Source organism: Hippocampus bargibanti, linkage group LG04 (assembly GCF_051943395.1).
Source record: "Hippocampus bargibanti isolate YZ-2025 linkage group LG04, ASM5194339v1, whole genome shotgun sequence".
Classification (NCBI taxonomy): domain Eukaryota; kingdom Metazoa; phylum Chordata; class Actinopteri; order Syngnathiformes; family Syngnathidae; genus Hippocampus; species Hippocampus bargibanti.
In genome coordinates, this window is record NC_142737.1 from 23,939,579 (window position 1) to 23,954,780 (window position 15,202).

Below are 15,202 nucleotides of genomic sequence, written 5' to 3' on the forward strand. Positions count from 1 at the left end.
ACAGACAAATTAGTCAATACGTTTTATTTTGCATAACAAACATCACCAATTTTCAAATTCCTGTTACAACACATACTGTAATTCATATCATGGTGCAACACCATCCCAAAGAAGTCACTGGTACAAACCAAGAGCATATCGTGTAAAAGCAAGTCTCACTGAAACACTTGGTAAGCACACGCACAAAATGCAAAAGAAAAAACATCGCATATTCTTTAACCAAACCAAATTCACAACAGTCTCACATTCAAAAGATGTCACGACTTAAATACTTTAATGCACAGCAGTCTTCTACTTGGCGTGTCTTTATCTTGTACACTTGTACAGTATAGTATAGTCATTTAACGGTAGCGTTTGCAGCAACATTAGGTAGTCTAAAAATGACTGGATTTTAGGCTTTGGTATATGCAGTAAGTATATGGTATACAGTATTCAGACGCAACTAACTGTTGGGACTAATCTTTTGACGGCCTTCCAACTAAATTGTTCAAGGTTTGCACTCTGCGCTATACATCGTATTTAAGGTCTTTTATGAATGGTCAGCTGTCAGAAGAATGGTAAACATACAAAACTGATACAACGTACATTAAGACATATCTCAGCTCATGCTGCGTACATAGATACACTAATTTGCTAAGTAAATGCTTTATTTTGTTGAAGAGGGCTTGGTCTTTTCCATTTCCTGGGCAAGTTTTAGGTCCAATCATTAGACTCAAAACCCTCTGTGAAATGAATTAGCTAAGGCCACATGTAGAGCATTTAATTTAGGTTAATGGCACCAAAACACAAAGCTAATGAAATGTTAATTGGCGTGCATGGCATTATTACCCAAATATAGTGTTGTAAAGCCATGTACCAAGAAAATGAATGTGTGGCCCAGGCGAGAAATCTGTTGGACAGGTCACAAGTGCATAATTGTTTTCAAGCATGCAAACCAAACTGATTATCAAGGAAAATTAAGAAAGCATATTTGCAGACCACCATTCTAGCCATAACACCAGACAATAAAATACAAGCAATTTTACATCCCAATTCAATGGTATAAATACTAGCAGTCCCTTTCAAAAATGCTATGCGCTAACAAAAACACAGGGGCTGGTATTGAAATGCGGCATTCAAGACACTTAAAAAAATGAACCATGGTAGTTAGTGGTTCTTGCAGTCCAACATGCATGCATTGTATTTGTTTAAAACACGCCATATTTTCTGCACCCGGGGTGATTTGCTCCTGGTACCATATCTGGGATGCATCTAGAGAGGTAGATGGTATTTGCGCTATGGTCTTTTGGTGCATCTTTTCCCCCTACCCTGATGTCTATAAGCCTATCCAACTACACACAAGACAAAATAAGCAAGCAATTCTAACAGCAAGATGATGTGATCCTACATAGCAATGATGCTGGAAAGCTGAAAGAATGACTGGTGTTTGGCTAGCTTTCTGCTTAAACATCAACAGTGCAGAGAGGTTCACTTCCTGGCTGGGCAGATTCCATGATGGTCATCTTGGGTTTCTTCCTAGTTTCCTCCTATACAGATAAAAATAAACTATAAGGCAATTCTGATCATGGAATCATGCCTCTTCTTAGTAATGGAAATAGAGAATGAGAACTGCCATGACACAGCAACCCCTTAATAATAATAATAATAATAATAATAATAAATTGTCCTTTCGTGCCATTGGCCCTCCATTCAGTCTCAGGAAATTATTGAATAAGCCATGCCAATGGGTATGTGTTCATTTGCTGCGGCAGTCAAACGTATCATACACGTGAATAAGATGTGTGATAAAGTCTAAATGTACCTCTTTCTACATGTGTATCTGTCCCACTTCTTTTCAGTTAGCTTTATCCTCTCCCGCATTTCCTAGTTTCTGCACAGGTTTACTATGATCATTTTGGCGACAGTGGTGCAGACTTAAAATGTTCCTCCTGCCGACCAAAGCCCGTCTTAAAGTATTTCTCAATTGAAATGCTGATATAATTGTTCACATTGAAAGTGGGAATTTTTTTTGGAATGATTATGCATTTTGTAATGTAATAAACTGACCTTTTAACAGGTGGGTCAGATTGCCAGACAGTTTAGTGTCTGTCAATCTGAAGATTCGTAATAATGCACAATGGGAATATACTAGAGTACAGACAATACTCACTGGATCTTTAATGTTATTAATTTTGCATAAGAGAGAATAGACCAGACATAAACAGACCGACAAATAGCAGCGTATCTATTCAAGGTGAAGACTATCTTTGATGATTTAAAATGCATTACTGCGCCCAACATCTCATACAGTATTTCAACACTGAAGTACTCACCCTTTGTGCTGCCAGTTTCCTCATCTCTTCTTGCAGTTTATACAAGATGTGAAGGTTTGGTTTGTTCTTTTTAGCAAACTGTTGAAGCTCAATCACACTTTTGTCTGAGCTCTCCTGTATGAAAAAGCAACATCAAAGTAGTTCAAAGTTGTCAGTGAGATTGCTGTCTAATGTCCCAATGTGACGTGAGCGGCCCATAGACAAAAATGGATTGTGAGAGATCGTGCTCTGAAAAATTATGAACCTCTTGAAAACTAAAACCTACCTTCTTGACCATCTTATTGCTCTCTCTGCCATACATTCGCAGCAGTGAGCCCCAGTTCTTCACATGAGGATGAAGCATTTGCAAAATTTTCTGAGATGCTAACTGTTTGCCAACTCTCTTGTTCTTGCCTGGTTGGAGGTAAAACAAGAAGGAATGGACTTTTGAATCATGTGTCAATCCACGCATCATCCTTATCTGATATGCACAACTTGGCTGCAATTTCATATCCCACCAAATTGAAATAAAAACATCTTCAAAATAAAAAGAGGAAGAAAGGAAACCACTTACACCACCCGCGCACCGTATGCTTGCCACAAGTCATCACATATTCACTCTTTTGATTCTTCCCTGGTATCACCTCAAATTTGATGCTCGTGTCTCCCATCCCATGGTTTCTGGGTAGTCAAGTTAAGAGAAGAGTTAATGACGCACAAACACAATTGCATACCTCTGTGTAAGCTCTCAGTCGTACAGGAGTGGTACACTAGCCTGCTTAGGCAAAACAGGTTAGACAACATTCGTAATGCTGATGAGGTGATACCGGAGGGAGGGGGGCAAACAGGCCAGTCGTTAGTCAGGAATGTAGGAACAATCAGTGGGGCCACAGGGAGTGGTCCTCTGCTCCCCCCAACCTGAGATAGGGACCTATCATAGCTGGGTCCGGCGCCACCATGTCTGGACATTAGGGATATATAAATAGGGCCGATACGACCAGTAAGACTTTAGTTCGCTGACGAAGCCTCTTGGATAGGAGACGAAACGTCCGACACCTTCAAAAAAAGTACAGATGACGGCTGAAGAAACCTTCTCAGCGACAATTGCATACCATTATTGGTTGGAACAGAATAAAATACCTTGTGAAAATGTCATACTAGTGCTAAAAGGCAATTTACTTTGGATTTTATTTGGTTCTATCCTCTTATTCAGGGGCGCTGTGATGTGGAAATGACTTTGGACATGACTTTCTATGAGATATCAGAAGTATCAGTGAGCCACTTATCGTTGTGTCCAGCCTCTCAACAAAACATGAACAACACTATTTGAGGCTGCAAATTGCGCTTTAGCATCTGAAGCATCAAGAGTTTAGAAAATAGCCACTTTTGAAGTACTACTCCATTCCGGCTTTAATAGGAGGGGGTAAATTTGATTTCAAGACCCAAGATGTCATATTGCTCTTTCAAAACTATTGATGAAACTGCGTGTGATCGTACGATTTTCCACCCACCTTTTAAGGCACTCGTGAAGAATCTGATACGGTGAAAGAAGCCCTGCTTTGTTGGTCAGCTCATACACTCTCGAGTCTTCTATACTGATATGGTTAAAATACTGTGGGATAAAACACTCAATATTACTCTTCTTGTAATTTCGGTTATGAGACACTCATCTTCACACAGTTGATATGCATGCTCACTCCAAGTTTATTCCTAAGGAAGGATTGAATGTACCTCAAGTTCATCTGCCTCAACAGGCTTTTCTTCAGAAGTCTGCTTCACAAAGTCTGGTATAAGGATTTCCAGTGTGGCTCTTGCTGCAGTATAAATACAATTGTAAGAGTAAGATGAGCAAAGTAAAATGCAATCGCTTAAGGATGTAACGATATGCAAATGTCACAATACGATATATTATCCTGATATTGTGGGGAGGTTGACAATTAAAAAATGCTCACAATAACATGAACAATTAATGATACTGGCAAAAAAAGTCCATAAACACACAGGAATATTATTGGCCGTCATTTATTTAGTTTATCATGCGTTCAACTTGGCTAATTGGCACAAAATACAGTATGTAGATCCCAATTTTGTGTTTAGCTGAACTGGGTGAAAACAAAATGTTTGCTTTTAAAATCCTAATACGACGACGACGATATTCTGCAATATATCCATCCCTACTTCATCTGGTATTGTAAACTGTACCATCCCACACAGTGTCTAGTTAAATTACCAGCTTTATTCTTGGCAAGTTTTTTACTACTTGCAGTCCCTGTGCCATAGGTGACGCCGTCTACAATGACACACGCGCCGAAGGGTTCACTTGGGTTCTCTGCAGGGGAGAAAAAAATAGATCAATGACTGAAAAAGCATCAAGGTCATATCTGGCTCAGCGGCCAAGCTTTACGAGTGTGTGAGCACTTAGAAAATGTTTTTTCTTTTGTTAGGGTTCATTCAAGGTCACAAACCATGGCAGATACATTCAGTGACAATTTTAATGGCCTCAAAAAAATTATCATAAACAATGAACATGTTGAAAATATGTTGCCGACCAGAAACACTGGAGATGTCTGGCGATCGTCTTTGCAACACTGAACAAACCCTGACCAACAAATATCGAATAAATAAAAATTAACTAAGTGTGCACACACGTGCAAACATTCACCACCCATTGAGACACTGGCGATAGACATAAACCCAAGAGTGTCAGGGGGCTTTCAAAACATCTACTTTTGTCAAGGTAAAACTTACCACATTCAAAGAAGTTGTAAACAGGCCGAACCTTAAGGACTCTCTGCATGTATTCATGTAAGATGCAAACTTCAGACTTCCCATTGGGATTGATGACAAATTCTGATGAATATACAGTAAGTGCACATCAAGAGAACATGGTTACCTTCACTGCGGAGTTATAAACAAAATGTATACTTAGTTTTTCTTTGTAATGATTGTTGTGCACACATACACATTTTGAAACAACATCAATCTCAAAAGTATCATTCGATGATTCAAGATTTGATACTTTTTATATATAAACGTATTTTACCTTTCTTAGTGGGTGCATCTTGGACTGACAGTGTAATGAGTTTCTGGTTTGCAGGCAGGATTGGCCTCTCGGATTCAGCCTGTTTCCTCTTCATGTCCCTGTTAAACTGCCTTCGCTCAGCCCATGTGCGGAACTTCTTCACCGTCACTTGTTCAAAGTCAAAGCACTTTTCCAGGTAATGGCGAAAGTCTTCAAGTTCTGTCAAGGAATGATAGCATGAGGGCTATGCTTTATGTAATACTATCTTGGGAAAAAAGCTTTCAAACACATGGCCCACGTTCCCAAGTGCCCATTTCATTAATTCAGTACTTCTCAAACAGTGGGTGGGTACAATACAAAGGGGTGCGCTTGAACCTCACGGAACATGCATTTCTTTTTATTTTGTCACATTAGCAATACGGTGTAATTACAGTCAGTGGCAGTGGCGCCGTCGCTGACAGAGGGTGTGAGGAGTGGATAAGGCTCGAATCACACTGCAGAATGCGCAACTGCATTTCTTACATGTGTCAATAAATATGTTGCAGTGTGCACGTTCTGAAAAGTTTTTTTTTTGCACAAAGCATGTATTCACACTGCACAGAGAGGGAGAAATGCAGTGAATGAATAAAAGATTGCAAATGAAATCATGATTTTGGTTGATCTATATTTCTTTGTTTTCATTAATGTTAATACACAGTGACATGCAGAATTGTAACAATTTCATTGACAAATTATTCTATTCCAAGTTGCAGCAGAGTGCTTTCTTTTTCTTAGAAGGTTGCAAAAGAAAATAACCGTAAATATCGCATAGAGTTAAAGGCTAACTTGAAATGAACAAACAATGTACAAATTGCAGTGTAAAGGTCTTACCAATGGACTCATCTTTGCATACTTCCACTTTGGCTCTGACTTGTCCAAGGGCTCCATGAGCAATGTCGCAAGGTGGGCCCTCTTTACCAGGCTGACTGTCATTGGTGATGCCCTCCGTCTCCGGGCCACAGTCATCAGGAGTGGAAGCGGGCACATCATTCTGCACCTCAACTGTGTTTTCCGAGTTCTCGACATGGTCATCCCCATTTGTCTCCTCACCGGGCTTAACAGGGAACACTTCTGCTCGTGGATTCACACCGCCGCTCATTTCCTTCTCTTCATGTTCCTTCATCTTCTTATAGTGTAAGCAGGGGATGCTACTGGTTGGAGGATCATGTTTCTAGATCAGGGTGAACATCACTTTAAATACGATCAGGTCCCTAAATATTAAATTTTTCAGCATTTCAGCTCTGTAATATACAGTAAATGAAACAATATAGATGCCCTTGAAGTGCAGACTGAGCTTTAATTTCGGGTTATTTACACCATGATCAGGTGAGAGATGTCGTAATCATCACACATTTTATGAACCTTCCACTGTTGAAGCGATTCAAAGTATTTGAACAAACTAACAATCAAGAATCAAACTGTCACATTGCAATTTTTTTTTTAAACAATCGACAACGGTCTGAATTCTCGAAGCCGTTGGCATCAACGGCTGTTCATCATGGAATCTGTCCCTGTTTTTCTCAGCAACCATTGTGCATCCTAAAAGAACTGTTCAAAAGAACGTTGCTAACCTAAAGTCTCATTTGAAGGTTGACATATAAATTATTTTTACCCTAAAGTCAAGACAATAGAATACATGCTGCAAGATTACATGTGTTTGTGCGTTTTTTTCCCGTCGGGTTTATTCAAATTTGCAAAGAGTTGCAAGATTTTTTCATTAAAAATTTTAAATCATTAAAATTGTTGTCTGTTTTATTATTTAAGCATGCTGGCCATTTCAATCATAAATGATTCAATCACAATGAAATCTCATTTTTTCCATGTTTACCATGCCTGGAAAATCAGTCTATTTTTCAGGTTTTCCTTGGTGCATGAGGGAACCCTGTTCAGTTCAAGTGAAATGAATGTTCGATTGAATTCACATCTCGGTGATTGAATTGACCATTCGACTTCCCCCATTCAACTTCTCGGTTGCTTCTGCTTCTGGTGTTTGTCCATCCAAATCGTAAAGTGCCATTCAATGAGTTTTGAAACATTTAGCTCAATGAGCAGATAATATTGCTAATATCTGCTCCTTGTAAGTGAAATAAAGAAGCAATGACTCACTTGTCCACGAACATCTGAGCAGCCAAATAATAGCGCTCACTTAAAAAAGTGGGAGGTATGTTTAAAATGAGTTCCAATTCCTACAATGTTCACATTATTTTGGTGTAAATACAGGTGTTGCCAAATTAAAGCCCAGAGTCTGCACTTCTTGAATTAATTTCAAATTCATGGTGGAATTGTACAGGATTTTTTTTTAAATTCAATATTTATCGACTATGCTGTAAATCAATAGGTTGTTGGACGTTGGATAGATTGCAGCCTGGTGTAATGTCTGATATTGGTAAATTATCAGCATGAATCACACATGCTTCTATTTATTTAATTATACTACTCTGAAGTGCAAAATACAGTTAATACCTTAAATTTTGAATATAGACTGATAAGCATTGCACTATGTACAGTTTTTTTATGAAACGGTTTGCACATTTACAGTATACAGTTGACATTTTTATTTTGCTATGCTTGGAATATCTTGTTTTCTATCCTTTCACCCCCCACCCAATCCCTTTTCAAATTGCTGCTGTGGACTGCAAATTTTGCCATTGTGGAATAAATAAAGGTTTTCTGATTCTGATTACCGGAAACAGTTTCAATCTCAATCTAATCTGATAAAAAAATCAAAAGTGGACCGATATTCTAAATCTATATCAGATCAGAAGACCCCTAGAAATGTCTACTGTTGTGATGCAGCAGGACCAAAATATGTAAGTTACCCTGATGCTGCCAGATCCAAGGAAGTAGGGCCTGGACCAAGTTACGACTCTGGTCTCTCTGTGCAGGTAGACTGGAATGCCTGAGTTGTGGAATGTCATGATCCATCCGTCAGGAAGTGGCTCAGTCGGTGGACGTCCTCGACCTAGTCCATACACACAAATTGTAAAGACAGTTAGGAATGAGTCTGTACTACTGAGTTGTGCAGACTTCAGAGCAGGTGGGCATACACCCTCGCCATCAAAACATGGTGTGAATACAATTTAAGGCCTGACCAATAAATGGGATGATTCCTACCCCCAAAAAATCAACCTTAACTCAACTCAAGTGTATATATAGAGCACTTTCAAACAGACAAAGCTGCATACAAAGTGCTGTGTGTACATGGACTACTATCAAGCAATAGAACAGTCACAAAGATAGTAAAAATCACCAGGGAGTAAAACTAAGACCAAGTCTGAGTCACGATGAGTAAAATGAAAAAGAGTATAAGTGAATTTTGAGGTGGGTTTTTAAAGATGAGCAGTGAGGAGGCTTTCCGAATGTTCAGTGGCAAGTCATTCCAGAGAGCACGACCGGAAAAGGCCCAATCCCCTCTGAGCGTCCGTTTAGTTCTTGGTACTGCTAACAATGTCTCCTCAGCAGACCTGAGGTGCCGGGAGGGTGTGAGGGGGCGGCCATTTAAAGGACAACCGACGTCTCCGGACAAGTTGCGTCCATAATTTGTAAAATGGCTTCAAATGACTTCTACTGAGCGTATTTTACAAAGATTCCACAGCATATAGCTATATTTTACGTTTTAAGACTCGTGCTGAATATTCCGGAAGTCTTGTTTTTGAGTTGGTGACGAGTCCGTACGTGACGTCACTGAAGGAACGCCCCTGACCGAAAAAAAAAGGACACATTGCAGCAGCCCTTCCATCACGTCAATGCCTGTTTGGTCTGAAAACCTTGTGTTGCACCAGAAAGAGCCAAAAGAGGGCGTCTAAGCTCCATGTGAGGAATTTATCAGCCTGTGGAAACAGGCTGATTCATTCCTCACTACAGCTCGGTGGCCATCTTGTGCATTTTCTGGGATGCTACATTGCAGTCCTGACGGCTCGAATTGATACGCAAGTACTTCTTTAATCGATTGCAAACATGTATGCTTTCCTCTTCAGAACTATTTGAATCATATTCATAACTGGGTGTGTAACAAGAAAGCATATTCTCCGAATCTGAAGCCATTGTTTTGATTCTCCAGCAATGCAAGACGTCTTGGCGGGCGGGAAAATGCCCAATTCGCATCTCATTTTTTTGCAGATTTTGGACACTTTAGGTCATTGTATTGGTGTTTTGCATTTGAATAAAAATATCATACTGCGTGTTTTGGGTATTTTAGATGCTATAAAACGTTTTTCTGATGTCAGTTAGGAAACAAAAGAGTGACGTTGGTTGTCCTGTAAAGATTTTGAAAACAAATACAGTGATACAGCGGCTTACGCTTTAGCTCACGAAACTTTCACCTTTCGAACATTAAATTCGTGAGAATATAATCTTGACATACGAACTAGTTTTCGGCGGCCGAACCAAACCACACAGCGCCACGGTGGCTGGCGGACTAGTTTTCGGCAGATGAACACCAAACCACACGGTCGAACAGCGCCCATGGTGGCTGGCGGACTAGTTTTCCACACCCCCTTTGAATGCAGACGTAGTTTGCTATCTAGTGGAGTACTTTTGCTATTACAGGACCGAAAAAGACCCCACCACAGGCTAGTGTTAAACTGAGGACACAAAATAAATTTACGTTTGAGCAGAAGGAGATCATTGAAAAACACGAACGAGGTGTGCACTTGTGTGACTTAGCGTCCCTGTACCACTATGCTAAGTCAACCATTGCTACCTGTGGCGAAAGGTGTTTCTGAGTTGTCTAAGCAATGGCATTAGGCAATAGAAGAGGTTGAAAAACTTCTGTTGATTTGGATTGCAGCTAGCAGTGGACCGTGTGAGTGAAGGTATTATCAGCATTTTTGGCAACGACATTCATCAAGAAGGAGACTATGCTGAGCGGTTGCGCCTTTTCGGCAGCATGAATACGCAAGTACTGTTTTTGAATGGGAGGAATGTCAGTTCCATTTGACTGTCATCGCTGGACAGCTCTGGGGCGATTGTGCTTTTTTGCGCCTGTAATGGGAAGCATCTTCACAGCCCCGCCTTGTTCAGTGGAAAGGTCGGCGCTGTTGGACAGTCTGCGGATGGATGGATGCATGACTTGAGGAGCCCACTATAAGAAGAAAGGAGTGTCAGCTCAGAGCGCCGATGCGTATGCGGCTTGGAATTGAAGCGGATTTATGAGGGACAGGAAATGTGAGACTATCTCTTTTCGTCAATGGATGCTACAGCGGCGTGTTTGCTTTCAACATTGAGCTTGTAGTAGACGTGCACATTCCACCATGACATCCCTGATTCATTGCTGAAAAGGACGCTTTGATCCTCTCCTCTTTCATCAAGACCTGCTTCATGTCACAAAGAGGGTACAGAAAGTGCTGAAGAATGAATGACTCTGTGTTTTTGTGTTGTCATGTTATTTATGTTGTTTTTTCCCCCAAATTGGCGTTTTTGTATTTATTATGTCTGTCAAAGTCATAAGTGCCTTGCATGCTGGATCCGAGAGGACAGTAATTTCATTTGTGCTGTATGTCATGCATATTACCATATTTGACAATAAAGCTTACTTTGACTTGACTTCGACTGGGAACGGATTATTCTCATTTCAATGGTTTCTTCGTGCCTTTTTGAAAATGTATAATTGTATTCCAGTGATACTTGAACTCACAATTTAATTATGGTGTGAGCTTCTGGGCGTGACATGTGGTCAACCGCAGTGTGTTGGCGATGGATCGAAAGTCAAGGTCGAAAGTTGAGAAACTTTTCAGGATTTTTAAAAATCATCCCCACCATCTGAACTCAGTGAATGGCTGTATATGATAGTTGTCTATGTTAGGCGCTTTGTTACACCTTCAGCTGTTGTTAAAGTGCTATATAAATCAATATATATTGTATCGTATTGTATTGTAAGCTGATGTGATCTATTAGCTAGCTAACTGGCTATGTGGCTATCTAGCTGGGTATCTAGCTAGCTATTTATTAGCTATCTATCTAGCGAGCAATCTATTAGCTATCCATTAGCTCGCTAGCTAGCTTTCTACCTGAGTTATTCCGGATTGAGTGAATGCTGGCGCGTGTGGCTGCGGCTGCTCACCCACAGAAAAACTTATCCTGTGACTATAAATGAAATGTATTATTATTATTATAAATAAATGTTTGGCAGACAAACTTTTCGCATAAAACACACTTTCTGGGAACCAATTATGTTCGTAAGCCGAGGTGTCACTGTAATAGGATCTTGAAAAGAAGTCTAAAATGTATAGGGAGCCAGCCAGTGAAGGGATGCCAGAGTAGGAGATATGTGCTCCCTCTTTTTCACACCCTCACCCCCCACCAAATTGCTGCTGTGGATTGCACATTTCCCCAATGTGGGACGATTACAGGCTTTCTGATTATTACGAGTACCAGTCAAGAGGCGAGTAGCAGCATTCTGTACCAGCTGGAAATTTTGACTGACTCCAAAGTAGTCCATTAGAGTAGTACATTACACAAGCCGAGATGTAGCAAAGACATGAATCGCTGCTTCAAGGTGCTGATGAGAAAGGCCATTTGTTTTTAGATTGTTTTCACCTCTGTACTCCAACCATTTGCAAAAGTTGTACACAAGTAACCCCGGTCTCATTATCTATTACACATAAATGTAAACCAGAATAATGTCCTTTTTAAGGGACTTTTTATCCACAGCTATTACTACTACAGTAAAGTCTCGTTATATCGATATCGAATATATCGATAGTCCCGGTTATATTGATACTATTTCTATGCACGCACGGAGAAAATTACATGCAAACAGGGTCGGATATATCGATAGTCCCGGTTATATCGATATTTTTTCGGACTCCCTTGAATATCGATATAACGAGACTTTACTGTATATATTTGATAGCCACTGATTACTCACCTAAGCCTGTCACAATAACTTTTAGAAAAATATATATTCCCCTAAAATACCACAGCAATCAATGTTATTTCTGATACAAATCCATGCAGGTGTAAAACAGGCTGCATATGGGCTCTTCAAAACTGCGACAGAGCATCTTTAAAACTGAGAACACCCCCCACTGCCACATTTTTTTTCATTTTAAAGCATATACAGTTTTACCATCAAGAATCTTGAATATGGGCATTGAAATCGAGCACAATAAATAAGATATTCACAAAAACATATGACAACTGGTAACAAAAACATTTTAGTGTTTATACATTACATAATTATATACTGTATTTTTAAAATGAATTATCCGCTGAATTTATAACTATTTTTTCCCTGCCAAAAATAGGCATCAGCTTAACACAAATGTAAAGGTTTCTATGATAATTACAAATATAGATACAGCATTTAGTGCATACAACAAACACTTGCCACTTACTTTTCAAGACAGTTTTAATTTTGGTCATCATGGGTTGAACACTTCCTTCGCCATCTGACTGGTGATCACTCTCGCCGCTATTATTTTCCTCTGCTGGACGCATCTTTTTCGGGACTGGCATGCCCTCCTCGAGCAGAGCGTCGACATCATTGTCAAATATTCCCTTGGAGAGTAAGAATTTCCGCAAAGAAACGTCACAACACAGAGTTAGTACTTAGGGAGCATATGTTCAAAATTCCACAAGTAAACCTTGTAGGAAATGGGCCCTCGAGGACTGTACTGTGACACCTAAAATCTCTGGGAATCTTGCGGAACAATTTAGATATAAAGGGTCTCACTTGGAAGTCCGATCTCTATCCCTGACGTTAACTCATTCACTGCCAGATATGTGCAAAATGTGTCCACTCCAGTGCCAGGGTTTTGGTCATTTTTACTCAAATTCCAAAAACCACAGAATATTGAGTTTTAGGACTACATAAACATTCAATGCTGCATAAGAAACCGCACTCTCTTCTTTCATCAGAAAAAAAGAGTTAATTCCTAAATTATATGAGTCTGAAGTTATATGAGCTGGAAATGAGGGCATATTCCCAAAATGCAATGCAATATATACATATTGCATTTTGTGGAAGGGGAAAAACATTGCCGAGATATGTCCAGTGCTTTATCGGCACCAAGCAAGAAAAAACAAAAGCTGAACTAATTTGGGAATGATTCCCAAATAAATGTGTGAATGGCAGTGAATGAGTCAATGTTAAATAGCTTGATGTTAAAATGAAATGACACCACACTACACCATGCACCACTAAACTGCTACCAATGAAGCATTGCCATCATTTAAAAAACATGTAACTGTCAGTATAACAGATACCTTGAAAGAAGAGTGCTAAACATTATTTTTAATTAAGGTTGAAACAATGACAAGACATGGTGACAGTGGAAGGAAGAAAGACCTACCTCATACGTATAAGCCATGGTCTCGTCGTCTACTGGTTCCTGCTGAATTCTGACAGACTTTAAGCCATCATTGGCTTCATCTTCATTATCCATGAAATTCTCATAGACGTCATCCAACTCATCCAGGACAGCATACTCCACTTTGTTCTCAACTTCTGTGTCCACCTCCAAAACACTACTTGATCCATGTGCTGCGTGTGAGCTACCTCCAGCTAGTCTCTGATCATTTGAGAATTCAAACTCACCATTAATGTGGTCCAAACCAGCATCACTAACTCTCTCTTGCTCTTCACCTGTATACAAAACCTTCCTGTCTTTGCCACAAGTGCTTTCAGTAAAGCAAACTCGAACCTTAACATCCCTAAGCAGCTTGCTATCGGGTAGGAAATTGATTACAGGGGGAGCGTGGCGGGCGGTTCTGGGGCACAGTGGTTTGGAGTAACTGGTATCCTTTGAGAGCTGGCTACAGAAAGTAATTGTGCCAGTGCTGACGGACTGTTGTGTATTTGCTTCGAGATTCCCTTGGATGCATATGTATCCATCACCACCAGAGCTAACGTCCATTACCTCTGCGTCACTGGACGTTTGCAGGGGAGGTGGTGGAGGTGCTCTGCCCTCATCTTGGCCAAAATCATTAGGTGGCTCCGAAGGGAGAGGTGGGAGAACATCATCTATTTCCATTGTTTTTATTTCGAATCTAAACTGCCTTAAAACGTAATAATTATTTTATAAACAAATTAGAGATTAATTGTTCTTGTCCAAAAGTAGAATGCATGCAGAAGCACATTCCAGGATAGAACACGTATCAGTCAGAGATGGATTGGCTAAGCTGACTACATTGTTCTTTTCATTAATGTAGACAGCTTTCAGAATCACTGTCTCAATTATTGGAAATCACAATGCATTCAGCCTAATGGGGGATCAAGACTGCGATCACCATACTCCTGCAGCTGGAAAAAAAAAATCAGTGAGAGGATAATCAGCAAACATAGGGACACGGGCACAGTCCATGCCACCTATCTACGATGAGTAATCGCGAGTAATTCGTTATGACGTATATCCAAGCCATCTACTATTTATAAAAAACGTGTAGGTTACCCAGTTTGTCTGCAGAGGAGCAGCAGGGCCCTATTAGCATTAGCATTACTGCTAGGTGTCGAACAAGCGACCATCTTGCTATACTGTCTTCCACATACCATAGCCACCTTCATACCTAAGCCTCTTAAATTTGCGTGGGCTTGCACAAAAACTCACCATTACATAGAACTTAAGTAGCTTGTCAGAGTCTAACTACCCACGTAATGTGGCTTATTTACCCGGACTCATTTGTAGTCCCGCCATCTTGGAAAGGATCAAAACTGAACTCAAAATCAGACTCCGCCTTGCATGTGCCGGCGTCTTGATCATTGGTTACTGACGCTGTCAGTCAAAGGCAGCCATTCGTCACTCTATGTGCAGCGTTTCTTGCTGGAGTCTTCCCATTGTACCGCCACATACTCCACGTTATCATTTGCCACACGTTTGTTCGACATGAAAAAGGACGAAAATAGTCATTT

General features: G+C 40.2%; 1 protein-coding gene across 3 annotated transcripts; it reads right to left on the minus strand.

Moving 5' to 3' along the window:
* Positions 1–9: 9 nt before the first annotated feature.
* On the minus strand, positions 10–15,030 carry dgcr8 (DGCR8 microprocessor complex subunit). 3 transcript variants are annotated; one of them, XM_088994794.1, is made up of 14 exons: positions 14,963–15,030; positions 13,647–14,596; positions 12,690–12,852; positions 8,172–8,314; positions 6,184–6,523; positions 5,335–5,532; positions 5,040–5,141; positions 4,522–4,620; positions 4,023–4,105; positions 3,803–3,903; positions 2,866–2,972; positions 2,578–2,705; positions 2,313–2,426; positions 10–1,526 (listed from the first exon to the last, which is right to left on the minus strand). In XM_088994794.1, the coding sequence occupies exons 2-14, from the start codon at positions 14,325–14,327 to the stop codon at positions 1,443–1,445; spliced, it is 2,343 nt and encodes a 780-aa protein (XP_088850920.1). In that variant the 5' UTR covers positions 14,328–14,596; positions 14,963–15,030; the 3' UTR covers positions 10–1,442. The 3 variants fall into 3 exon arrangements, with proteins under 3 accessions (XP_088850920.1, XP_088850918.1, XP_088850919.1); XM_088994792.1 differs by having other exon boundaries at positions 14,901–15,018; XM_088994793.1 differs by having other exon boundaries at positions 14,745–14,995.
* Positions 15,031–15,202: the final 172 nt, after the last annotated feature.

Excerpts from the sequence above, each read along its gene's own strand:
- dgcr8 (XM_088994794.1), bottom strand. The coding sequence starts at position 14,327 with ATGGAAATAGATGATGTTCTCCCACCTCTCCCTTCGGAGCCACCTAAT. Across the intron at positions 8,315-12,689 it reads AATTAAAACTGTCTTGAAAA|GTCGAGGACGTCCACCGACT; the intron begins GTAAGTGGCAAG and ends TGTATGGACTAG. Across the intron at positions 4,621-5,039 it reads TTACAACTTCTTTGAATGTG|AGAACCCAAGTGAACCCTTC; the intron begins GTAAGTTTTACC and ends TCTCCCCTGCAG.